This window comes from Buteo buteo, chromosome 1 (assembly GCF_964188355.1).
Source record: "Buteo buteo chromosome 1, bButBut1.hap1.1, whole genome shotgun sequence".
Taxonomy (NCBI): domain Eukaryota; kingdom Metazoa; phylum Chordata; class Aves; order Accipitriformes; family Accipitridae; genus Buteo; species Buteo buteo.
The window spans coordinates 84,395,770-84,423,358 of record NC_134171.1 but is presented as its reverse complement, the minus strand read 5'-3'; the positions used below and the strand labels follow the sequence as shown (position 1 = coordinate 84,423,358).

The 27,589-nt window shown below is 43.1% G+C and overlaps 1 protein-coding gene and 1 long non-coding RNA gene across 3 annotated transcripts; one reads left to right on the top strand and one right to left on the bottom strand.

The window, feature by feature from the left end:
* Window positions 1–1,913: 1,913 nt before the first annotated feature.
* Window positions 1,914–5,274, bottom strand: NPFFR2 (neuropeptide FF receptor 2). Its single transcript, XM_075028003.1, has 3 exons — window positions 4,908–5,274; window positions 4,237–4,336; window positions 1,914–3,671 (listed from the first exon to the last, which is right to left on the bottom strand). The coding sequence occupies exons 1-3, from the start codon at window positions 5,272–5,274 to the stop codon at window positions 2,831–2,833; spliced, it is 1,308 nt and encodes a 435-aa protein (XP_074884104.1). The 3' UTR covers window positions 1,914–2,830.
* A 2,561-nt stretch (window positions 5,275–7,835) lies between these two features.
* On the top strand, window positions 7,836–27,334 carry LOC142031151 (uncharacterized). Of its 2 annotated transcripts, none has more exons than XR_012650443.1 (8): window positions 7,836–8,818; window positions 10,113–10,209; window positions 11,017–11,181; window positions 11,701–11,900; window positions 17,962–18,018; window positions 23,980–24,109; window positions 25,407–25,565; window positions 26,123–27,334. It is a non-coding gene; the product is annotated as an uncharacterized LOC142031151 (long non-coding RNA). The 2 variants fall into 2 exon arrangements; XR_012650430.1 differs by having other exon boundaries at window positions 10,992–11,181.
* Window positions 27,335–27,589: the final 255 nt, after the last annotated feature.

The following is a 27,589-nucleotide window of genomic DNA, read 5'->3' as shown; positions in this document are numbered from 1 at the left end:
GGGTTTGTTGTTTCAGGGTGGCATTCAGAGAATGTTCTGGACTTCACTTTTTAAAAAGCAAAAGTTTTTAATTTTGAAATTGTCTTACAAGCATAACTTCTGCGTTTAGCACAGGACAGTGTCTAGTGAAGGCAAACCATTTGATGCCTTTTACTTCAGCATCCTTTTTCTGCAGTGAAATGTTAAGGCTGTCTTGAGAATCACCAGCTTGAGCCAAACGCTTCGGGGCATTTTTATGTCTTCCTTGCACTCATTTGGAGTACATTTTTTTCTGAGTGTTTTATTGAACAGGGATGAACATGAGCATATACTTACACTTAAAAATATTCTCGAAACATTGCTGAATCATTCAGAAGCACAAAATGATACAGGTTGGACAGGATCTCTGGAGCTCATCTGGTCCTTAGTTTTAGTCAGGAAAACACGTCTTTGGCAAAAGCTTTTTAAGAAAAAAACCCACCTACTACAACAAGAACGCTGCCTCAGGTATGAGCATATTAAATATTACTCTAAAATCAATACACAGCATGCCCTGCAAAAGGTATAGCAGCCACACTTTTCTTTATGCAGCCCAAGATATGCTTGGCTTTCTGGGCTGCAAGCACACATTGCCAGCTCAGGTCCAATTTAACATCCACCAACACCCCCAAGTCCTCCTCCTCAGGGCTGCTCTCCATCCACCCATCGCCCAGCCTGTATTTGTGCTTGGGATTGTCCCGACCCACGTGCAGGACCTTGCACTTGGCTTTGTTGAACTTCATGAGGTTTGCTCAGGCAAACCTCTCAAGCCTGTCAAGGTCCCTCTGGATGGCATCCCTTCCCTCCGGCACATCGACCGCATCGCACATCTTGGTGTCATTGGCAAACTTGCTGAGGATGCGCTCAATCCCACTCTCCGTGTCGCTGATGAAGATATTGGATAGTATCAGTCCCAGTATGGACATAGCAATAGGCTTTGGGAATCCAGGCAAGGCAAAGTTTGTCAGGCAAAACAGGTCTCATTTTCTCAAACAACAAGCGAAGGACAAAGGACTGGATGGAAAGGGGTGCAGGAAGTGTGGAATACCTGGAGCTCTGAAAACCTTTGTGATGGGGTTTTCAACAGAGCACGACAGGATCAGGCATGCATATTTGATTAGAGCCTTTGAAAATCCCAGCCTTAGATAAAATGCATTATGAAAACTATCTGCGAAATCAGAGCTGTTCCAGCAGCTTTTCTTCCCATTACTCCCCAAATGTTTTCCTTATTTTCTGGTACAGAACATAGCTGGGGACGACACAGCTTGAAAAGTCAGTTTTCCTTAATTGTGCAAATTTGTCACGATCTGAAAGGTACTCCAGTTTACCTGAAGAAGGACTGCATGGGGGAATGACCTTACCTGGTGTTTGGCCTCTATAAACCCTCTCAGGATAAGGCATGGTGAGGCTCTAATCCGGTAGCAGATCTGTTTAGGCTTGTCCTTGCGCTGGCCCCCATTCCTCACTGATTTCAGGAGCCTTGGTGCGATGCTTCCAAGGTTGTTCTCTGTACCTGTTGAGTTCTGTCAGATTGAATGGGCCCTAAAGGTGTTTTATCTCCTGCTAGTATTGAAATTGCAGTCTTTTTAGGTGACTTCTATCCCCCCAAATAGAATTTAGTTCCCCCCAAAAATGTACCACAAAAGCCATTTTTTATCCTTTATTTCTCAAATTTTCACTCCAATTTACTTCTCTAGCTGCAGCAATAATTACTGTCACAGAATTAACAAGAGGGGCAACCAGAAAGGGGAATAAATGGTATGTGACTGAAGGTGTCAGTGATGACTTGTTGTTATTTGGGTAGGAACCAGCTGGCGTTCAAAATGTCCAGGCAGAAGCAACATGAGTATCAACCAAAAGAAGACCCAGGAACCAGTGACTTCAGTTCCAATATTCAGACTGTATCATCAATATTTCAGTTAATGAGAGTTACAGAATAACAGATTGACAAGTTCGAGGAACAGGCTTACGCTTCACAGAAGACGCTAAAAGAGTAGTACCAAGGATCCATTGCCGAACAAAGAGGAATTCATGTTAAATCAAGAAGTGGGTTTATTGGATTAGTCTTGCTTTTGGTGGAGGACTTTTTTATAAATCTCATTAACAGGTATTTTGGTCTACGGATAAAATTATTTCTTAATGCAACAAGAGGGACGCCCTCAGATGCACTGGCTCGGAGCTGCCCTGAGCCCCAAAAGTTGAACCCCCTGGAGGGGCCATACGCTCAGGGCCCTGCCCGGTCTTGTGATATCCCCCTTTTTCCAGCTCCACAGTCTAGCTGGATGCTACAAACAGCAGGGATGTTTCCACCCTCTGATATCAGAAGAAAATTGTAGGTATTAACAACAACTAGCCTTACATGCTGAAACATTACCGTAAATATTGTTCAAGCAACCCTGTTTTGGCTGCTCTGAGAGATTCACAGAAGAAAATGAATGAATGTTGTCCTCTTCATCAGTGAGTATCCAGAGTAATTGTATCTGAGTCAATAACTATAGTTCTCCTTTTCTCTTATGTCACAATAAATGGAAGGTAATCCCATTTTAATCACGTCTCTGCTCCAGCCCAGTTCAAGAGCAATGAGTCATCAGGGACTGCAGGGGAGGTGCCGCTGGTTTAAGCTGGTAATGCAAAGGGCTGAATTTGCTTTCCTGCTTACATCAAACGTTCAGATGTTATGCAAGTTACTTATCTCCTTCAAAACAGAAACATATTGACTTTTTTGTCAGAAAGGGCTTGCAGAGCATGAGTTTCACAACACAATAAATAAACTTTCCTAGGCATAAACTGTTCAGGTAGTTCATAGCATGTTTCACTTAATTTCATCGTTGCAGGGCTCTTCTAGATCCTCCATTATCAAATCCTGCTGGTTATTCACCCAATTTCCTTTCTTAACTGTCTTCCCCTCCTCCTTAGCATTTTGACAAGCTTGATCCTGGGGTGTCTGGCAGTTTGCAGCTGGCAAAATGGCATTGCTTTGGCCTCGCTGAGAATAGACCTCCCTGTGAACGATCTCCCCGGAGCAGAGCTGAAGTTTGAAGGCTGCCTGAAATCCTCGGCGAAAGTTTTCATTAAAGAAACCGTAGATGATGGGGTTGATGCTGCTGTTGAAAAAGGCCAGCCAGTGAGCAAAGGGATAGATATAAATGTTGATGATCTGCAACTGGATATCTGAAAGGTTGGTGTAGTCTGAAAGCATCATCAGAGTCCACAAGGGAAGCCAGGACAGGGTGAAAAGCAAAGCCACAATAATGAGCATTTTGATGACTTTTTGTTTCTTCTTAGACCCGCTGTGCCGCTGCCTCCGGCTGTGTTTTCCCACCATGGGCATTGCTGTGTTGAAGAGAGCAATGCTTATCCTAGCATACATGATAATAATGAGCGACAGGGGAGCCAGATAGATGTTGGCAAACAGAACAGTTGTATAGATCTTTCGCATTCCTGGGTCAGGCCAGTCCTCCCGGCACCAGTATACAGGGCGGGTTTCATTGCCATCGCCAAGGATGACCCTGAAATGCTTCTCTTCTTGTACCTGCAGCATGACTGCAGAAGGACACATGATTGCGATGGCCAGAATCCAGATGATGGCTATAATGGCGACTGCAGTTGAAATGGTCAGCTTCTGCTTAAACGGATAAACAATGCATCGAAACCTGTGGCCAAGACACCCGGGGACATATGTGGAGAAGCCATTTAAGGAAAGCTTAAACAAAGAGGCGAACACACACACACATTTTAAATTGTATGTTTTTTAGAAAGTATAGATGGAATCATCTCCTCATCCTGCCTAAACCTGTGGAGTTGCATTTCATTGCTCTGTTTAAGAGCTGTGTTGGTAAAAGCAATCTTAAAAAGTCACATTTGCTGTTAAAATTTCCTCATTTTGATCTGTCTCCGTATCAGCCTGCTGCTTCCGCTACTTCATTTAACCAAAGCTGGTACTAGTGCCTCTGCTGTCTAGCTTAATAGCTAAGGAACAAACCAATTCTGGGCAGCCAGGTGTAGCACAGCTGTACCATCTTTAAGAGATACCTGTGGAGGACTAAATTGCTATAGCTGCTCTTTAGACCTGGCCACATTTTGTTTTGCTCAATAGCCTTAGGAGCAAAATACATCTTATGTATTGCAGTGTTGTATGGATTAATGAATCGGCCTCAGCATGGTCAGGTGACCAGAGGGAGATGGAAGCGACAGTTTACAGTCTCTGCATCATCTTACCTGTCTACGGCAATAGCAACTAGAGTGAAGACAGAGGCAGAAACAGAGATTCCTTGGACCATCCCGCTCATCTTGCAAACTAGGCTCCCAAACGGCCATCCTGGAAGGACACAGAGAATTGAAATTGCCACCATCCCACTGCAGTGCTACGCTTATATGCATAAGAGGAAATTTCCACCCCAGAACTAATACGTTTCTTTTTCTCTATCAGGCCATAGCAGGGGTTGGGGAGACAGAGGTTATGTAAACAAGTGCTTTGCCAAATGCCTTGGGAGAGTTTTTGATGTTCCAAAAAACAGCAAAGCAAACGTTTATGGTTTAACATCCCTTTAAAACGAGACCTCAAGACGAGAAAGGGAACCAACCGCTACAGTTGATTGTTCTCTGCGTCTGGCTCGTAGCATCTGCCAAGTCTTCCTAAACGTACAACCTGGTAGTGGTAGAATCCCTTCCTAAAGGCGAGGGAGGCAGAAGTCAGCAAGTACAGCCCCAGTCAGAAGGTGGATTAGAGGCTTGTCTTCCTCACCCCTGACTTCCGCTGACTTGAAATGCCTACAGAGCCCGCTCCGAAATACGCTCCCGGCTCTCAGGGCCCCTAGGGAGGCCAGTGCTCAGAAATGCAGGCGGGTCCCCCTCAAGCCCTTTCTGCCACGTGGTGTGAACCAGCCTACCTGCGATAATGTTGTCCAGGAGGGTGGTGGGCATGCAGAAGATTCCCACCAGTAAATCGCTGACAGCCAGGTTTAAGATGAAAAGGTTTGTGACCGTACGCATGTGTTTGCTCCTCAGGACAATAAAGCAAACCACTCCGTTGCCAACCATACAGAGCAGGAAGATCAGGAGGTAAGAGACGATGAAGACAGCTGCCACTGAAGGCTGGTGAAGGTAGAAGTCCACGTAGGAGACGTTGCCTTCTAAGTAGAGGTACTTGTATGTCCCATTATAATTCAGCGCATGAGGCCAATCGAATGAAGAGTTTGAGTCCATTTTCTTACTTGTGTTGCAATGTGCCTTAAAAGATATTTTTACAAAGGTCATTTTACTATGCTTGAAATTGACCTGAAGAAATGTGACTCGTTTGGGCATACTGTGTGCTGAAATACATGCAAAGCTTATGTATACTCATCCCTGCATGGCTTATTTTAACAGTCCACGTCCTGAGCCTCCCCAGAAAGGAAAAGCAACAAATACTATTAGTTTGATTTTACAACACAGGCGTACAAAAGTGACCAGTAAGACTGCTGAAGGTTTTCTTCCTTCTGCAGGCTCTATAAATTAAGTCCTCCTTCTCCCAAAGGAGAAGAAAGCCACACAGGATGTAAACTTGCCAACCTTGTTGTGTCAAGTAAACAAACCAACAACCTGAACAGTTTATTTTGAGAAAAAAAATAATCAGAAATCTTGAGAAATCCATTTACTCAACAGCTTGAGTAATCTGGCACTTAGGCAACAGTGAGATTGCTGAGCCATGAAAAACAGTGATTAAATTAAAGCTTTCTGAAGCGGCACAAACCTTTTGCCTGAGTGTATCCAAATGCAATCCCATTTCATTGAAAATTAAATATTTTCATGTACAGCTGGTATTAAACCACAGCTGATTTTACTTCCCTGCTTACAAGCTACATAGATCAGGAGATGAGTCTGCAAACACGAAGGACTACGCTGTGTTTAAAACATGCTGAAGTACAGGACAGTTGGATTCATTTCTTAGCTCTGCTACTGAATTCCTGTGTGATCTTGGGTTATTTGTAATCTCTCCATGTTGCGGTTTTCCTGCAATAAAACGTGAGTAATACTTTTCCCACATGGTTTATTCACACTGTAAAGTAAATTCTCCCATTTCATATTTTATTAGATTACAGTTGGCAAAAACTACAAGCTTTTTCTAAAAGAGACTTTTTTCAAGTCTAAACTTTCTTGATACTGTGTAATCTCAGTTTCAAGCTACAAGTATCTACGCCTGCTGTGTTGTAGTAGCAATGCTTTTGCTGGTGTGATGGCTTGAACATATGGGACGCGAGACTTTATTCGACCACTTGATGAAGCTGAAAGAACCAATTTAAAGCAGGTACAGAATTTGTATGCCCCAAACACACTTAATTCCAAATTTAAGTGATTGAGATGAACTTTGTATGCCACAGTCTGTTTGCTTGCCCTGTAGAACCTATAGTTATACGAGACACTGCACCGAAATTCTAAATCAAATCTTAACCATGACAAACTTCTAACATGTATATTATACAACTCACACAGAAATGGTATTGGTCTACATAACAGGCCAACACTGGCATCTTGACATTTACAGCTGACACCAGATAACTTGACTTGGAAGCAGCATTCAAATTTTTTTTCCACATTTATTTTTATCTACCAGATGGAGATGCCTGAAGAGGCAGGAGGATGAGGTGTTCCTAACTTAAAAGAACAGCAAAATTAATTGGTGGCAGAAGGCATAAAATTAATGTATGGGTGTAGGTGCCTTTAGGACCCTTACAAATTCCTTAGTATAAATGAAATCTAAATTAAGGCACAAGTATCCAAATCCTGGTGAGCTTGTGTGTGAAGGAAGGAAAGCGCTGGCTACACCTCTTTCCTTACGAAAAGAAACGTGGAGCGGGCCCTTTTTTGTGCAGCTAAGGTTTCAGCTGCCTCCCCAGATACCCGATGATGAGGCGTGTGATGGTTTTCCTCGCGTCTGTGGAGTAACGATGGAAGGTGACGTTCTGTTGTCACTCCACGTAGGGCAGGCCTCTCCCCAGGGAACGAAAGTTAGTGTTAGGTACCAAGGCTAAAAGGGCAGGTGGTGTTCCTTCTTTCTTCTGGCTGGGTTTTACTTAATAGGGTTTCTAATTTACCTTCTGTCTCTGCCTGTTGTTCCCTGATATAATCACACCTAATTCTCAGGAAAGCATTGCAGCTTTTCTATATTCTGCTTGTCGATGAAATTCAGCAACATGAAAGCCTCTGCAAGTGTTTTACTTCCAGATAGCAAGCGCAGTAACAAAATATTTATTCTGATATGCCTCAGGTTTGAAACAAGCGAAGCAGTGAAAAAAACATCGTGTTCTAGCGTCTTCTGCCTTTTTAGAAGTCAACAGCAGTACGATGTTTGCAACGGGTCTGTATTTTCACATGTTCATTAAAATGTCTGCACATTAAGGTAGGTAAACAAGAATCTGAAATCTCTCGGAAAAAAATGGCTGCTTGTGTCTTTTAAGAAAGCAGTATATACAAGCTAGCTGGAATAGTTGTATATTCTCTTTGGCTGTCCTTATGGAGAAAGACTGTTTATTTACCTTTCCTGGTTTTATCCAACATATTTTCAAAACAATTGAGAATATTTTTATTCAGATGTATTACATGCCAAATGTTTTAACTAGCCGGAGATCAGAGTCAACTGCTGTCGAAAGTGTTTTAATGCCAGTTTTACAAGATAGCAGGCACTGATGCATTTGTATACAAACATGCCCAAGATGAAGAGTGTTGGCAGAATTCAAACACAGGTATTTGACAATAGGAGTTTACACCATTCCTTTAATCACAGATCTGGAGCTGTGCTTTCTAAATCCCAGGAGATGCTGCATCAGTAAAACCCCATTTAAAGCTCAGCATCTCTCGCGCTCCCTCTTGGCTCGTGAGAAGAAATAGACTTTTTGTGGCTCGCTTTCCTCATCTTCCCCCAGCCAGTTTCTCCAGGGAGTAAGGAGCAGGAGCCCAAGCTCTCCCTGCCCGGGGAGATCGCCATCTAGATGAGAAGCAGAGCTTGCCACGGGAGCGTCCTTCACTGGGAAGGGCTTGGCATGCTCTGCGGGATGAGGCCCAAATCTGTAACGAGGAATCTAACACGCCAGTGTTTGCTCTGTAGCATTAAGTGACTTCTGAAGCTGCCAACCAGTGGTATTAACCAAGTTAGAAATGCAAGGGCTCTTGCGGTCAAGCCTTCTTTTCCTGATGGCTAGTGATGAGAGTAAGCAAGGAGCTTGGTTTAACACAGGGGAAGTGAAATAGCAAGAAACAGAGCAGGTGGTGCCAGTAATCTGACGCTTGTTAGACGTTTGGAGCGAACGAAGCAAGGGATGGAGCTACACTAGGCTAATTGCTGGATTTCAGAGAGTAAATGCCGCTCTGCGAGAAAATGGGAGTTCTGCTCTGTGCAGAGTAAGCACAAGACTTGCGCTCTTGGTAGGTCTCCCGTCTGGTTTTGAAAATTTTGGCAAAGAGTAGCAATACACCCAAACCCAAGAGTTTGGAAAAAGTCAGGCCATCTGCCCCTTCTCATCCTCTAATAGAAATAAACATGTATTTGGCTCCTCTGTTTTGGCTTCTCTGAGGTTCCACCTAAGTTCTTGTTCTCCAGCATTTCTCTGCAAATAGGATGGTCACAAATGTATTCTTTTTTACTACTATTATTGTAAATCAACGCTAATTTTCTTCTGTAATCCTTTGCTTCCCAGAGGTCGTGTTGCAAAAAAGACACTCCAGCTTGGGGAAGACAGCCTTTGCCTCACGCTGTGTTTGTTCCCAGTCCCCATGACCAAGAGGACCTGTGCTGTCATGAAGCAGCCCTGCAGATGAGATAGAGGTGACTTTCCTTGCCTGCATTCTGTCGTTTGGCTTTTTGAGAGGTTGAGGGGTCTCTGATGGTATGAGGGAGAAGTTCTTTGTCATTCCATGCCCTGTTGCTCTGTGCAAGAACAGAGAAGGAATATCTGTGGTTCAGGTTTTATTGCTGCTTTGCACCATATATACACAACCGTTCATGGGCTACACAGGCTTTTGCGAGGCTTTTACGAGTACACATTGTTACGTGGGTAGTACTAATATGAGGCTTTGGACCCAGGAGTACAAATCCTTGTGGGTCATTCCTGTGCAATGGCAGTATTCTAGTGAATCAATTGACTTACAATTCTGTCCATTAAGACAACTGAAATGGTACCTTATCACACTAAAAGCAGGAGGAATAACTTATAATTTTTCTTTGGACACATATCTTGGATTTTCTCTCTTTTTCTGACAATGTGTTGTAAAACAACAGCTTTCAGTCTCTTCAGTAATGAACTCTGGAATGGTTTTTGATCATAACTGATGAACAAGAAGTTGCAAACAGCCTCAAGGCAAAACTGTTTGTCTTATGTAGTCTGATCACAGTTGCACTAATGAAATTTTGTAGCATTGTGGCTGTGGCAAACACAGTGAATTTGCCATACAAATACCGTAGCTTACAGGAAATGGAAAAGGTACATGGATTTTTATCATATTGAAGCTGAGGTGGAAAAGGATTGGCTGGAAGGAGAAATGAAGGCAGTGCCTTGTGTTTTCACAAGGTACTTGCCAGCTAAAACAGACAGTGATAAATAATCGAGAGAGGCACAGAAGACAAACATAAGTCATCTAAGAAAAGGGAAAAATAATGCAATGCGTAAACATTACAAAATGATAAATAAAAGTAATTTGCTTCCACACGCTAATCTGATAAGGGCATGGCCTCCCTATTTTATTTAATATATCAGAGGAAAATCTGCAAAGAAGTAAAGCAAGAGTCTCCACTAGTGAAAAACCGCCCTGTCCCACACACTGGATTTTTAAACACGAGGCTCATATACTGTTGAAATCCCAGTTAACAACACCGATATACAAATATGCAGTATAAAGTCTTATAGCGTAACTGGGACAATCTCATGCCACTGGATATGGAAAATCTATTTTCTGTTTTTGCAGTAACAATTCAAGGTAATTATGAAGTGAATGCAGTTATTTTTGTTGGCCACATGGAGGAAGTCTAGTAACCACTGGAGCCAGCCAACACTGCTTCACCTTTGCACACAGCTATCTGGGTTTGTTGTCTTGATTTTTGTGTGTGTGAAATTTCATCACAGAATCCTCTGAGGCTTTAGAAGCTGAAACAAAGATAAGGACCCTTCAGAGACATGAAGAACAGAAGCTTGTTGTCATGGAAAAAGAAAATTTAATGTGGTAAGTGCTAAAAAAATTGTTCTTCCCTTGCCCTGAGCTCTATACTCAGTAATGGGTCAACTACAGAAATTTCCTGGAGACCTTGGAAAATGATAGCATCTCTGGTCTGCTGGAAAGTTAGAAAATCCTGCTTGCAAAATGCAGCCACTGAGGTATGGCAAAAATAGCAGTACCTCTTTCTGTAAGTGTCTTAGAAATAAGGAAGAGACAAATGCATGGATTATCCTGTGGCTCAGAAAAAGCTATTGACCAAGACAAACAAATTGTTCTTGCCCCAAAAAAATGTAAAAAAATCAACTGTGAACATTCCCAACTCAGTGAAGTGCTATTAGCAGCTATTTTTAAGAATTAAGAGGGGCATGTAAAGTAGTAGGAGAATGGGAAGTGGTCACAGGTGACCTCTGCCTTAATGAAAAGTGGTGGTTTTGGAGGAAGCAATAGCAGGGAAAGCGGTCCAATTGCCAGCCGGGCATTTTGGTTGCAAAAGACCATTTCCTATGGAAACCAGATTAAAACCAAAATGCTATTCGACAGGGACACACTGCACAGCAGTATGCAGCGAGGCAGGAAAAAAACAGGGGAACCACTGACCATGTGGTAGTACTACAGACAAGGATCTGGGGTTTGTACCAAGCTATCAGCTCAACAGGAGGCAGCAGCAACATGACGTACAAAAGTGGCAGGCACCATAACAGCATGTAAGCGGGACAGCAGCTTACAGAATACATGAAATACTTCCACGCTGTTCGGTACTCAGGGCTCATTTCGTTTGTTGTATTTAGTTCTGGTCGATTTAATTCAACGCAGATTTGGATCAAGCGCAGGAAGAAGGGCAACGAAGCTGGTGAAGGGTCTGGAGCACAAGTTTTATGAGGAGCGGCTGAGGGAACTGGGATTGTTCAGCCTGGAGAAAAGGAGGCTGAGAGGAGACCTTATTGCTCTCTACAACTACCTGAAGGGGGCTGTAGCAAGGTGGGTACTGCTCTCTTCTATCAAGTAACTAGTGATAGGACAAGAGGGAATGGCCTCAAGTTGCACCAGGGGAGGTTTAGATTGGATATTAGGAAAAAATTCTGTATTGAAAGGGTTGTCAGGCATTGGAACAGGCTGCCCAGGGAAGTGGTTGACTCACCATCCCTGGAGGTGTTGAAAAAACACATAGACAAGGCACTTGAGGACATGGTTGAGTGGGCAGGGTGGTGTTGGGTTGACGGTTGGAGTCGATGACCTTAAAGGTCTTATCCAACCTAAACGATTTTATAAGTCTATAGGAAGTCACAGGACAGACCAGAGGGCTCCAAAGTATGACCTACAGGGAAATATTGTAAGATAAGGGGTCATTTAATCTAAAAAGGTAAAATGTGGCAATACATTCTCCCATTTTGCTGTAAATTTCAGAAATACTTTAGCATAGCGTCATACATGTCAGTAGGTTAGACATGAATGATGTACGTTTGCAGTTACAGGGCTTATCTTTGCTTCCTTTTCCAGAGAAAGAGCAAGGCTTCAACAACAGCCAAACACCAAGTTCCAGACTGAAGCGCAAGTACGCGACAGGCAGAAGTGCAGAAGCTGTCGCTAACAAACTGGAGCACCTGGGTTTGCCAAGATAAATGCCACAGGCAAGACAGCCTTTTTCCTAAGTCAAGATTCCATCAGAGTATCATTAACTTCATCGAAATTGTTTTAAGGTATGTTTTAACTTCATTTTGCACTTCATGTCAGCTTCCCATATAAGCAGAAGTGGTCAGTCTGCGTAATATAAGACTTTAACTTTAAAGTACAAACTCCGAGGATATTTATGAATTAAGGTAGCAGAACTTGAAGTATTTTATTTACTTTTTCATGCATCAGCATTTTGATGATATTTGATATGAAATACCTCACAGTGTCTTACCTCAAAATAAGCCCTGAATATCCAATGGAAGCTGCAGGCTTTCAGCTAGGAAAAAGGAGCTGTGAAAGAAAAGCTACACTAAAAATAGCAAGTTGCAATATAAAATTTTTTTCTTCTTGACGTTTACTTCCATGAAGAAAAACAAGTATACAATGAGAAGCAAATCTCTCATTTTTAAATGAGCAATCCCAGGGAGACATACCAATCTTAAAGTTGCATGCTGAGCTCTTATGAATGGACTGAAACTGTTTATCCTCCCCTAACTGTCATTTATCTGGGTAGCCTGAGCTGAGACCAAGAAAAATATTTTGTCAAAGGTTGTTTGGTTTTTTTTAAAAGATCTTAAACTTTTCCTATCCTGTCTAACTATGAAGAGCAGTGCTAGCAGTAGGATTGCTATAATAAACAAAACAAGACTAGTTGCAGATTACTCATCCCCTTGAGGTGGGAATGTAAAACCTTTCACCAAAAAGCCAAATCTCAAATGTAAATCAGAAGATGCTAATGGAAGGTGAGGCATTCACAGCAAGTCTATTACATTTCTCTAGAATATATAATTTTTCCCACCCTGCCTTCATTCTTCTGACATTCACATAATATGACGCAGTTTTCCTGTCAAACATGGGGTTTATTACCACACTAAATGAGGAAGAGTAAAGCAGAAAATTTACCATAGCAAAACCTTGCTATAGCTAAGCATTTTCTGCCGTTTGCTAGTAGCTGACCTTAAGATGGTAATGTATGCATTTTATCCTTTCAAGCACATAGATGTATTCTACCAGTTTGCCCAGAAACATTCAAAAGCTGAAGTATCTCCTGTGGCTAATAGCTGAATAGGGTGTGGAAGTTTGTCAGTTACTTGTTTTGCCTTTTTATCCATTATGAAGCTGTATGACATACTGTACAAGGAGAACAGGGATTGATAGCATGAACAGATACAGTGACAGTGTTTTTAACATGAGCTGAGTGAGTACTTGGTTATACAGTAAAATGAAAGTTACCTAACACTTTGGTAGCAAAGCAACATAGAGAAAATGTTTTCTGCATGTGTGTTCTATTGTGATAGCTGTAACATAACATACATGGAGAATTAGAGCTTAGACTGCTTACCTATTGCTTGTCATTTTACCCCTATGTTTTTGCTTAATGTTTAGTCAAGCTTTAAGCTTCTGAATTTAAGGTTTTCCTATTCTATGTGTCACAGGCTGTTTTAAATTTTAACTAAAATCTCAGCCAACTGTTCCCTGAAATGAGATAAAAGTAAGATTTCCACACACAGGCACACTTATCCAGCCATTTTATTAAGCTGCCTAGCAAATCATAAGATTTTAGCTCCCTTATACTTGGAAATAGCTTTTTGTCATCTTCAGAAGAATTCCCCCAAGACCACTCACAGCCCAAGTCTTAAAGTTTTGCATCTGTTAGTGGCCTTTTTGCAACTGGAATCTAAGGAGTCTTTTTAGCCTTAGTTCTCTTGGCCAGCAGCAGGCTGAGAAACAAGAATGGTACTAACCCTAATGCCAGCAGCACAGGGGAAAATAATCAAAAGGCTCTCAGTTGAGTAGAGTGCAAGGAAATTACACAAATGCATTCAGTAGAGGGCTTGGCCTAGTCATGATAACAGAGACTTACACCCAAGCCTTAAATTAATAGCTGCCAAGTCAGAAGCCTAGCACGTATGAGAGAGAACATCAGTTTAGAAATTGTACAGAACGTAATTAAGAGCAATTGCAATTCTTAGTGAGGCTAAGTGAAGGTATTAGAACACGCTTCCTGTGTTTCTGTTATGCCCCCTGATACCGCTCTTGTTCTCTTGATGTAGTATTATACTGAAAACACAAGGACTCCGAGAAATCTCCTTTTGTAAGTCAGTGCAATTTACCTGCTACTTAGGACACGTTCAAAGATATTAATACTTAGGGTACCTTCCCTTTAGAGTATTCATCCCCACCTCACTGCATAATCTAGGACTATCCAGAAGCGTACTGGGCTTGCTATACTACACAAGCCAGAATCGTGCAGAAAGCCAAGCGCGCTCATTCCACCTCACCTTTGCTATTCAGACAGGCATTGAGCAGAGAGATGATGAGTTTCTCATTAAATTAAGTGGGTCTTTGTGGCGGAGCACTAAACCTTCAAAGAAACCACTGTAGAAGAAAGCTAATACAGCAAGAGCAGCATTCTCCCTGTTCACCAGTAACAGGTGTAGCTAGAGTGCAGCAAGCATTACGAGTGCTTTGAAAGTAGGCTAGCAAACCTGTCAGATCTCTCTTCTCTTTCACTAATGCTGGCTGATCAAACATGTCCACTAGTCCTGTGAGCCAGACACTGAACATGACATGCTTGACACCCTCTTCTACCTCCTCAGACCTTGCTCGTATTAGTCCATTTTAATGTATTACTTGAATTCAGAAGGGAAAATAAGTCCCTACTTGAGAAGATTTCAGTAAACTATTTCAATTAAGTTCTCTTGGGATCCAGTCTGTAAGTAGCGGCTTCCCATCTGTCATGGGTAAGTGGCCAGGGACCCCACTAAAAATCATGTGAACTGGTCTGAGTTTTTTTCACTGGAGAGATACTCCAGTGAGCACTTAGCAGTAAGTATTGTGGATTAAGCTATAAGAACAGTTAAATGGTCAGTGCCGGGCTTTTTGCAACACTAAATTCCCCACTAATGGGAGACCAGCCTCCTAAATTGCCACCTTCCAGCACAGCAGCTGATTTTTACCATCACTAGTCCTTTAATATTGGCTGGACGGTAGGCAGAAAGCTGAATCATCTGATCTTATGTGCAAGTTAAGGCTCTGCACATGAGTCACTCCTTTTCAGAGCACTCAGGTAGAGATGACAGCCATGTCATTTGGAGTATTGAAAGTAAGCAGAGTAATTGGGAAAGTAAGTAGAAGGAGGAAGCAAGAATAATCATAGTTTAGGTATAAGCTGAGAGGCGGGACAGCCATGAGATAGTCCCAGTGGAGAACGAAATTGGCAAACAAAATAAGCAATTTAGGAGCCCATTGGTCAGGTTGCAAGCTAATTCACTAGGTAGAGAGAAGCAGGAACTGTCATGGTATAGTTTATGCCTCCCCCACAAATTGGGGGGATGGGGAGGCACAGAGGATGCTGTAATCACTGCAGAGTGAATGACCAGAACTCAGCCCAGGGTTCACTGACACCGAGTTATTAGTCCATACAGAAACATGGCATGGATGTGTTCCGTTTTAGTCCACTGCAGAGCCACAGGCTGCCAAGACATATGGCAAACCAATCTGCTCTGTATTGTGTCCTCTGCAGTGAGCCTCGGAGGAAGCAGTTAAGTGCTTCCTCACACACCATGTACTTGTCCCTCTAAAAAGTTCCATTCTGTGACATGGAATGATGCTGTTGGGAAGGCAGGGTCCCAAGTAAATAATTAAGCAGGTTAGCCCAATTTCCCACCCCTCCTTTCCCCACTTTCAACTGCTCCAGGCAGCTGAAGAGCCAGCATTGCCTCCCACGCAAACCCCAGACAGAACTGGGAACAGTGCAAGTGGTTCAGCTCCCAAAATGGAACAATTTGCTCAGACTGTCAGAGTGCTCCTTGGATCAAACACAGACACAGCTGAAAAATTACTTCTATTTTGACAATAACACTTAAAAAAATCTGTCCATTTATAAGCCTTAATTCATGTTGTTTTGTATCCAAGTTAAAATTGTATTTTATGGTAACTACAGAAGCCTACCGGGAGACAGGTACTGCTGTGTAGGCAACAAAGGATGGCAAAATTCATGGCAGCAGAATAGGAACTGAAAATGCAAATGCAGGTAGAGATTACTGCAGCCAAGCCTCCAGGTGGAGTCCAGCATTAAAAATTCTGATCTGATTGGCCATCAAATAGTTACTCTCACTAAGGCAAACTCAGTACAAAACCAGTATTAAAAAAAAACAAACCAAAAAAAACCCCAAACACCTCTATACAAGCATAAATTAAGAGAATTAAAGAATCAGTGTGCTTGTGACAGCTTCCTGAAGTGCTACCCTCAGCCTAGACATCAGAACACTGATGTTTCAATCCTAACAGGACAGCATTTTTTTCATGAAACCAAGGGCTGGCACAAAAGATTTTGGCAGTATTTATGACAGACCCCTGCATGGCTTTTTAAACTTTATAAAAACAGAACTTGAAAGATAAATGGATTTTTTATTTATTGTTTTATTTTACCCAGAAAATTGGTTTCTATCTGGAGGTATTGAAGTGAAGAATTTTTCTTGCCCTTCCCAGCCTCCTTTCTCCTACCTAAGAACATGTGAGCTGCCAACAGCCAGAACCAAAACAATACCAATGCAAATAGCACATCACAAAGGTTCTTTGCACTAGATTTTACGTATGCTTATTGTGAAAAATGAGCAAGAGCCATATAATTATTTGATTTATATCTATTCTAGCATGGAAGTGTTATTGCCCAATATGAAATAAGCATGAAAGCAAACAGAGCCCATGATCTGGAGTGTATTTGTTTCTTCTCCTTAGCTGGAAGACCCACCTCAATGCAATAGTCATGCTGAGAATCTCTGTTCGGTCTACATAGAAAAGAAAGCAAGTATTTTATTTACAAATCAAGAGGGAAGGGGAGTATATATCAAAACCAGGTGAAGCTACCCAATAAGCATCCATTTTTTGACAAAAGTGATAGTAACAGGTCCAGAGTTACAAGACCAACACCCTCCTTCCAGATATTTGCTGTGATGACATGCAAGTCAAGGTGTGTGTGAAATACCATTAAAAAAAAGAATAAGCTGTTCCCCCTACATAAGAAAAACTCAGCCTACTCCACATAGAAGTAAGTCTTGGAACAACAGCTACAAGCCCTGCTTGTTCTCAGCCAGGGCTTGAGCTAATGCTGCTTTTAGGGTGACTTTGTCACATGTAATTAATGCCTGAAGTCTCATAATACTGACATTGTTTTGGAGACTGTAGCTCAAAAATACACCCTTTAACTCCCCAGCCCCCTACCGCTTGGTATATACTAGTTCAAACCCAGCCAGCTGCACGCTTAACATGAAACTAATTGTAGAGTTTACGTAGTTTGCATTTTGTATCAGGGATCAGTAAGAGCTTATTACAATTAAATAGCATTTTACCTCCTCACCGAAGTTCCCAGGTAGTGGAATACCTGATTAGGCTTCACTAAAAATTAAACAGAACAGTCTGCCTCGACAAAGGGCAGAACAGGTAGACTACATATGCAGCAAGTCAGTGCCAAATCCTTAACGCTTAGCTGCAACCAAAGGTCAGATTTGTCCAGAGGCACTACCTTTAATCTTAAATAACTGTATAAACTAAACAGAAAAAAAACATCTCTATCGGCTTATAGCAAGGGTTTAACCTGCATAGTAGCATCTCTCTATAAAGAGCTAATAGTCTGTAGAAGGACAGTAGATCAAAGAAGTGGACTGAACTCTTCCAATACCTTCCTACTTGTTAACTGTTCACTTTTATGCACTTGGCACACCAGCATCTACATCTACACAATTACTTTAAATACTCACTTATAGATTAATCCACTGAATCTTTCTGTGAGTTGCTCTATTCATCTGAATCCATTTAGTACTCTTGAATTCCCATTTACTGCCTCAGTGACTTAATTTCATTATGCTCTGAGCAATTAACACCACTCAAATTTTAAGCCTCCACTGTACAACATTGATAAACACCTCTAACAGAGGTCAGAAATTTTACATACTCCTATCATGCCAAGAGGTTACCTGTTAGTAACCTGTGGGGTTCAAGCTGTCGAGTTTGAGGTGGTTCTCTGTCCAAACATAGGCTATTCCCCACAGAGTCATCCATGTCCCCTTTCCTGTGTTTTTCCAGGTACATGGCATCCTGTCAGGGATCAAGGGGAGTGCAACATGCACCACTAGTGACATGGTAAGCTGTCCTGCTTTGTAATCTCCTCTTCTCTGAGGATCCATTTTATCACTGATTAGCATTAATATTATTGCACCAGGTTACCACCACCCTAAGACCTCAATGAAAATAGCTACTGGAAACTACCATTACATGCACCTATTGCAAGTTAGCTATGCATATGTATTTCAGCTCTAAAAAGGGTTTATTCTGTTTTGCCCCTGCACTCTAAGGTTTCCATCACAACAAACCCAAGTTCACATCTTGAACCAAGCTCTGTCTCCACTCCCCTAAAGCCAATTCTGTTCAACAAGTGATAGCTGAAACTCAAGTGTGTCATGATTGTTCCCGATAGCATTTGCTTCAGTATTCAAAGCAGCTTATGCTTAAGTGTAGTTTATTTGATGGGCCATTAAGCTATCTTCACCTCTGAGTTTGATTATGTACCTTAAATAACATAACCTGTACCAGCCATATCATAACACTGCTACCAGCAAGTTGCTATAACAACCTAGGTTTATCCACTGGAAGGCAGCAGCAGCAAAACAAGCAGCCTCTAACCGTATTGACTAGGGTCACCTGATGACTAGTAGCATTTTAATGCAACAGTATCAGGATTATAGGCTTCAATTCTAGGGACAGTTGAAGACAAACAGGACAGTAACTCTTTACTTCTAAAGAGAGAGTTAATGATCTCCTTCAAGAGAGACAATCGCTTCTCTGTCAATGCAGAACTCTTGAAACATTTCATTTACCATGCCAGAAAGCTGGAAATAGTCAACAGGTTCAAGATAAGTAACCCTGCCACAAGGAGAGGTCAAGCCAAAATTTTCAAACACCTTATCCTTAAATTTTAAGGCCATGTGGGAAATTATTTTAGCCTATGAAGTCACCTGTCATTATACAATTAAATAACCACCTCTCCTGGTTTAAGGGCATTAATGCATGAAATACTGGCATCAGCTACTACCAGACTACCAACTGTTATATTTCCATATAAACAATGGAATTCTAACCCAGTACACACAAAATCCTGCCTTCAGTTTGCAGGAGTTCAGGGTGTTCAGCAGGTCAGTGGGTCAAGGCAACAGATGTCCTGTTGGCCATGACCCGGTTAGACTCAGCCTGCATCCAGTTTACCCTTGAGATACCTCAGTCCCATGAGCAGCGACAGCCGGTGTAGGCAATCCCATTCTATTTCTTCAGTGGCAATGGCTGTACCATACAGACATCCTCATCTAATGAAGAACTGCAAGGTCAGGGTCAGTTTTCACATGCACTGTGATTCACATAAAAACTACCCATTGATATAGCTTGATGAGGTCAGATCACAGGTCACAAGATCAGTAGAGCAACACCACAGAAGCAGTTGACCCAGGGCAATTAACTTAAAGCTTTGTACCAGCCTTCTCCCCATCTTCCTGTTCCTCCTTTATGGAACTCTGCAAGTTCATACAGCAGCAACAGCCACAACACCCCAGGCAGTTTGTTACCCACTTCTCTCCACAGCCCTCTTAAAAAGCCTGTGAGTACCTTTGCCTTTAGCACTGCTGTATGTCACTACATCATCAGCCTCAGTGCATTCAGCAAAAGTGTAAGTCCAGATGCAAACACCACGAATGAGGGTGACAGAAGCCCATCACATGAGGATCTGCAGGATGTACACTTCAGTCTGAGGTCTACATAGTTAGGTTGCTTACCAAATTACATGGTACATAAATTCAACTTTTAACCTTCAGGAGTCTTGGATTTCTGTGGAAGCAAATAAGTTTTACTGAGATGTTAATTAAAAAAAAAAAAAAATAAACATCAACACACAACAGAATTTAGGATGTGCAATAGGCATAACGTAAACTAAGCCAAGATTTGGGAGGTGTCATAGCCATAAGGGAAAAGAATCAGATTACTGCTCTGCCTCAAGCAGCAAGGACTGCAAGTAGGTTTACCTGGCTAAGATTATCCTTTTGAGAGAAGCAGCAGCACAGGTCTGTTCCTTTGGTTTGAAATGCCATCTTACAGGTACCTAATTGCAAGCCTCAAGAACTGGTTCTCCCTTGCAGGGAGTTGCCTCCAATTAGTTAGCCTCTCTACAGCAAAATATTCAAAACCGATCCCATGGCATGTCATACTCGGCAGCCCCTGAGTATGGTTCAGATTTCAAGAACAAGGCACTAGTCTTCTGTAGATAGAGTTACATAACAAAAAGTACCTCAAGCTCCAGACACTTTTCCCCTAGTGGAGGTAGTCTGCTATTGATATATTAAAAAAAAAAGCCTGTAAAACTTAGTCACTGAGGAAAAAAAATGACAAAGTCAGCCCTTGGTGAGCTATTCCAATTGAAATGAGTAGTTCACTGGACTAAAAGGGGTTGTCCTTGACTTAAAACATCACAAATGTAACTTTAGAGTTTTCATGTTGATTCCCTTCAAAATAACATTTAAATTCAGGTTGAATTCTCCACTGTACATCTGTGCACATTTGGTGTTTGATCTGAACACAGTTACACTGCTAGCAGTAACAGAAATACAGTGTGGACTATTAGAGGTAGAGCCAACACAAAACTTGTTCTAAAATACCATACTAGGCTTCCTGCACCTGCATTCACAACAACATTAACATAACGCTGATTCCTGGCATATCAGTTTCCCAGACTCAGCAGGGCAACTGTGTTAACTAGCAGCATTGGACAACTAACCCTTACAACATGATTTCAGCCCTTCTAAATTGACAGCCATTTGTAGAGTCAATCAGGAAAAAGCAAAGCAAGTCATCCAAATGGCTTTAGTCACCCCTCTTCCAGAGCAGTGCTCGTAGTGGCAAGAGGCTTATCTTTATAAAAACCTGGAGCTCTGTGCAGGCATTAAGCAGCCAGCCCATTTAGATTGGCACTTGCAGCAGCAGCAACACAGATGCTTTCCCCCATCGCACACAGTGGTTCTTGCTGGCCACACAGCTGCCTTGTCCTTGCTGGGGCGGGGGGAAGACTTGCCGTGTGTGTATCCCAGGTTTAGAACGCCAAAGCCATTTGGGCCAGAGGCATCTACCCCCCTATCCTCCCCCAGGACATGAACTGGTGAGTACTGCAGCCTGGCACTCTCTGGGACTAACTTAAGCAGCTTGCCAAGGGAGGGCAGGGGGGGCTTGCTTACCAGAAGGCAGATGCCTAGCATCACCAGGAGCCCCATGCAGGCACTGTTACCTCCCCAAATAAATTGGGGCACCCCCCACACACACCTCAGAGCAGCAGGGTCAGCATCCCACCTCGCAGACACAAAAACCTGTTGCTAACAAAGCACCTGCAGTTCTACCCCGGCTCCCAGCTACGGCCGAGAGGAAGGAACAGCCCAACCTCAGTTCAAAGCGCCCCCCCACCCCATTCACACAGGATACCCCCACTTACAGGTGCCAGAGCTCCGCAGCAGCCGCTGGTTCAGTGCGCTGAAGAGGAAGGCTGCAGCCCCAGGCGCAGCAGAGAGGGAAGAGACCCTGCGGCTCCTGCCTGATGCAGGGAGGAGGGAGAGGAGGAGGAGGAAGGAGGGACTGGAGAGGACAGCCCAAAGCCAAGCTGCCAAGCCCTGGGGCTAGAGGGTTGTCACCTGCAGCCACTGCTGCCCTGGGGTGGAGGGGGATGCCTGGTTTGCACATCAGGGCTGGTTTTTTTGCATGTGTTTCATTGTAGAGCCTCCCCCTTCTGCTCTTTTTGAGGCATCTCTTTGACTTCGGAAGCTTGTTATCAGGGCCAGGGACTAACAGTAACCTCTGTGGATGCCAGCCCTCTGGCACTCACCCCCTGCCATTATAGCAGGGGGCGGGGAGGGGAACAGCGGTCCAGGGCCATCCCCAATGCACCCAGTGTTCCCCAGCACAGCATGCACCTCTCACAGGCTCATCCTGCATGCTGAGCTACAGCATTTAGATCAAGGCTCTCTAGAGAGGGCAAGGGTAGCTTTTAAATCTGCAGCAGGAACCAGGGAAAAAAGAACAGTTTGTATGGCCCAGGTTAAACTCTTTGACCCTTGTATCTGAGATGACAGGTTTTGCCTTATCGCCTTCTGCCTCCCCAAAATCCAAGTCCCACCCAGATCCCACAGAGAAAGTTGGGAATAGTCATCCCACTGTGATAACTAGGAGCTTTCTACCTCCTCATAGAGCTAAAAGCTGGAAGAAGGGAATCTCAGGAAGGCCAATGACTGCCCCAGGCCCAATTTACATCTCCACATCCAGAGCAAGAAAAGAAGCTCCTGGGCTTTGACTTACACTGGAAAAAGCATACCTGCTCTCAAGGGGTTCCCCACAGTACCACTCCATAGGTATAGGTTACCAAAACAGCCTCTTGATCTGACCTAGGCTTAAACAGGTAATAGAAACGTTGCTAATGATCAGAAGAACAAGAAGTTCCGCCACAATGCTATAATCAGACTGGGTATTTCTAAGCGTAAGCAGTAAGACAAAAGTTAACAAGCATCCTTTAAAAAGAACATGCTACTACCTTATTATATCAGCCAGTAGAAATAAATGAAACATTCATTAATTGACATATTGCCACTAATTCTGGTAATGCAGACATATTACAGTAAAACTGGAAGACAAACAAACTTAAACCTGATGACAGCAGGAAACAAAAGCCTCCCCTCCACATGCACAGCCCCACAGTACTTAAGCAGGAGTCAAAGACATTCCTATAACACTATCCAAATAAAAGCAGAAAATAAAGAGAGCAATAAAATAGCAAAACCAACAGAACAAACAAACAAACAAAAAAAGTGAGAATTTACAACATAGCTACCACTGAAATGAAAAATGAACCCTCCGACCTGAGCTTAAATGCAGATCTGGGTCCAATGGGGAAGGGTGTGTGGGTGGTGGAGGCTCCAGGTGAGGCTGTCAAGGTGATGGGGACCTGGTGGGGCACCCCAAATGCCTCTACCAGCAGCTGAAACCAAGCAGCTCTGAATTCTCCACTGACATCTCCGGTGTTGGCTTCCCAGCAAAGCTGACAGCATCCTGTGGAGTGAAGGGTGAGGCAGAAACATCATCTCTAATTTAGGATGTGTGCGAGTGTCTTCTCTGCAGCAAGGCACAGTGAGGGCGAGCGGTGAGATGTATGTGTGCGGTATATGTGCTGTTAACAGAGTTACCCTCTGTGATCCATATCGTTAGATCTGACTATGTGGTGAGTTCAGTCCTTGTTTTTCTCATGGTAATTCCCAGGCTGGCAGGAAAACAATTGATGGGCACGGACTATGAACTGAATGTTTACTACTTAATTTGCCTACTGTCCTTCAAATCAATCAACAACAGTTGAAATTAGAAAGACCCATTTAAAATAATAAATGTGGGGAGAGACAGGCAAGGGAGAAATGCTTTCAGCTTTTCCAGATCCCAGACCCATCCCAAGCACATTAAGTGCAAGTAGCAGGCTGTCACAATTTGCAGCCAGCAGCACGGATGGCTGTAGCAGAAGCGAGGAGGTCTCTGTGGATTCTGTACAGGGATGAGAGCATCAATCTCACACTTGGATTAGGTATGTGTATTTTGTTATACGCCCGAGAATACATCATGAGGCTTGTAACAGTCCCATCTGGCCTGACGAAGAAAAAAAATAATCTGAAATTGGAAACACCTCATTCAAAAGAAACCTTTTCTGCCAGGAAAAAACTGAAATGTCCCTCTTCATCTGGAAGTGATGTTTTTGTGTGTCTGTGTACACTAAGATGTGCTGCTGCATCGGGTATGGGAATCTGTAACCAGCAGAGCAGGATTTGGATTTGTGTCCCAGGTGAGCTACTCACGGATGTGGTGGTGTGAATGTTTGCTTTCTTTGCCTCAGAATGGCTCACAAAGTGTTGATGCATCGTGGGGCTATCTTGTGGTCTAATTTCTTCTAATCTGAAAGTCTTTCAGCTGTTAAAGGGGAAGTTGCTGTGCAGGAGATGAACTATGCTTGCACTTGAGATTATAGACTGGGTTTTGTTCTTGTAGGGCCTGAAACAGACTGTGACATTGCTGTTGCGTGGGATGCCACTGTAGACGCTTGTGATAGCTCAGAGGATAATGATCCCCTCTCTTCAGTATACCGGAGCAATCGTTCCCGAAATATATCCAGCTCAGGGTGAGTGCTTTTGGTTTTACCTTCAAATAGCGTGTGTGTGCGAGTTGCAGCTTGCCTGCTTTCTGTCTGCCACCGCGCCTGTTAGAGGGGGTTACCTGTTCTCTCAAGCACAGCGTCACAGGCATGCGTGACACTGTTACGTACTGCGTGAGGACTGGCTGAGAGGGTAGGGTGGCCTTGGCAGGTAAAATAATAAAAACCGTATCAACCTTCATGCTGAGTGTAAAGCCACGATTTATGTCACAGCAATGACTTCTGTCTGTTAAGTCTGGGAGCTCATCAGTAAGAAATACCAGGGAAGAAGGAAGCTCTGGTTTTATTAACTCAAGGAAAGCAAGAGCGAGTTAGTAACTCAGTGGGATATTAGGACAACATGACATGAAGTATTTCTGACAGAGGTGGTGGTTTTGAAAGTTTCACGGAGTATTAGAAAGCCTTCGCCTGGAATTGTCTGCATTAGTCAAAGGCCCCACATTCAGGAAAGGTTAATTTAAAACAAATTCACGGAGATGCTGCTGAAGGACTGGAAGAGGATGCCCTTTGTAGGAGAGAAACTGCCAAGAGCTCCCCTTTGTGTAGCCCATATAGCACATGCTGAGGCAGGATCTCATTTTTTGTTGTTCTTCAATCTCAGAAGTAACTATCAGGAAACAAAACCAACATGTTTAGCTACAGGAAAGTCTTGAAAGGGTACCTATTGGGTATAAGCTGGCAATGAGCAAATTTAGGTAGGAAATTAGAAAGCTTTTTCTTAGAAAAAACATAACCAAACAGTACCCCCGAATATTTTTAATATGGGATTTTTTTCAGCCTGAAAGAAATGCTCCCTTGAGAATTCTCAACTCTCAGTAAAGCTGGTGAGATTCCTGTGCAGCCATCCTGACATGGTGGTATTCACTGGGTGTGAGCAAATACGCTCTGACCTGTGCAGGCAAGAAAAGAGTGAACACTGGAAAAGGTTTCCTGAATAGCATTTCAAAAACTAAAACAGCCAGCTTTTACACTACATGCTTTCTTTCCTCCTGGTATGGCATAACTGCTCTTTCTCTCCGTCTTTTATTAGATGAGAATTTAAAAGGAAACTGGTTTTGGCTACAGTAATTTTCTATAGCCAGTAACAACAGCTGTAACTGGAGATTTATTTCAAGTCAGACAGGTTGCTCAGAGCCGGGAGAAAAACGGGCCTGGGCTGATTTTGTTGGTGTCTGGGGAGTACAAACTTTTTTAGGGGGGGGAAGAAATGAGGGAAGCATTACTTCTAGCAACTGCGTTCAGAAGCAGATATGTGTGCATTTAGGATGTAAGATGTAGTGCGACTGCTGGACAGCAGAGGAGTTTGATCTGAGACACTTGAGACCTTCAGCATTTGACTTCATTACTGAAATGTGACGTTATTGAAATGTGACAGCCTTGAAACTTGCATTTCAGCTACAGGGAGACTACATCAGAGGTGCAGGTAAGCCCTCATGCTTCCAAGCACATTACTAAACATAGCATCTTAAAAAAACAGCTGGGCTTCAGCTGTCTGAACAGACAAGGGAGGACTGCTGTTGCTGGAAATCTGGCTGGAATGGGTTTTAGGCATGCATTGATTCCTGCCTTAATTTCTCACTATGAAAGATGTCTTACTGACTTACTGCAGCTTAGGAGGGAATGACCACATACAAAGCTGAAGCTTGCTGCAATTGCAAACCTGTCTTTTGGGTTCATTTCTATGCTTAACCTCACTTGTGGCAGACTGACACCAATCTGTAGATTGTTTCTTCTATCGGCTTTCTCTCATTTGCAGGATGGACGCGTCCATTTCCAAGAAATACATATCTTGTTCTCCCTTAGTCAGTACAAAACTGACTTCTCTGTACTTCTTTCTGCTGCTACGCCATTGCTTGAGGGTGAGGGTTACTCAGTTTTCATCAAAACTAACAGCAATTGGGCTTCCAGATCCTCCAGGCAGTCCTGAAATGATTTTCTCACAGTACCTCACTCCTGGTACAGCACTTGTTTTCTCCGCAGGTTCTTGCTGGCTCCCCCACTGCCCCTGTAATAGACGCAGGCAATAATAATAGCCAACTGCCCTGGGATGTTGTTATTAACGGCATGTGGGGTTGGACTCGTGCATCCTCAGTCCTGCTACCCAGTAAAGTCTGCTTTGTCCTGACATCTTCCTCTCTTTGGAGAGAAGTGGAAGCTCGAGTCTCCTCTGCTCTCTGCTCCCGAGTGTTTCCAAGCGTCACATTTTGTCATCTCCCTCCAGCTTGCTGCCGGATGTCACTCCTTCTGCGACTAATGTGTGTTGAAAACGGGTACCCAGAAATGATCTATCTGTTGGGTCTCTTTGCAACAGCCTCGGAGGGCCCCTCCAGCAGGTACTGCTTAACCAAAGGCCGTCAGCTTCGGAACACCCACCCGCACCCTGCTTTTGTGTTCCTTAACAAGAAATTGGGCTCTGTTGCAAAAAAGATTTGGGGGTGCCGGGGCTGGACAGCGGTCCGGCTATTGCAAATATTCTGGTAAAGAAATAAAAATTTAATCACATAAAAGAGTTTGGTTTGATTAAGGAGTAGAAAATTGTGAAGCATAGGTTTGGGAGTGTTAAGTTTGAAATGTAGTCATAGGAACTTAGGAACTTTAGAAAATGTACTACGTGTAACCATAAGAATTCAAGTATTGTCTAAAATCAGTTAACCACAGGGACTTTGACAAAGATTTGTTGATTTGTAGTGTTTTGTTTTAGGAAACTAAGGAAACCGTTATGGACACCAGTTTGCTGCTTGGAAACCCCTTACCCTTCCCACCTCGATCTAATTATCGAGGATTCTAATCAGTAGAGTTAAGTGAGATTAACCAATGATTGTTTTAACATAAGAATATTAATAAGATGGTGTGCCTGAAGGACCAATTATTAGAAAGGTTATATTTAAGAATAGACGTATATTTAAGAATAGACATGCATTTTTATGTAAACTAATATAGATGATGGTGAGAATCATACTGCGCAGAATCACCTAAGAGAGGCCAAGAAGTGGACAAGTGAGGAAGACTATGGAAGACCACCAGAGACCTTCACTGCGCCTGGGTGGAGAGACATTTACATATGCTAATGATTTATCGGAAAGTTAATGATTATGTATAACATTTTCCAGTAATTTAGTGACTATGTATAACAGGTGTGTATTTAACCTGCACAGTTAGACTAGACCGGTGCACACGATAGGTGGAGCGATCCCCAGCGCTGCAGTAAAGGAGTGCCCGCTTCTTAACTCCTCATTGCTGTGAAGGAGTTTTATTCCAGATTTCGGTAACACGTCGAGTTCCTCCTCTGATTTCCCACCTGCCTTCCTACGGCGAACGGGGGGAAATTCGGGAACCGTGGCCGCTTCGTGCGTGTAGGCCGTGGGCAGGGAGGAATCGATCGCCCAGGGGAAGGCGCAGCACCTGCCCCCCTCCCTCGCTCTCAGCCGAGGGCTTTTGAGAGGGTAC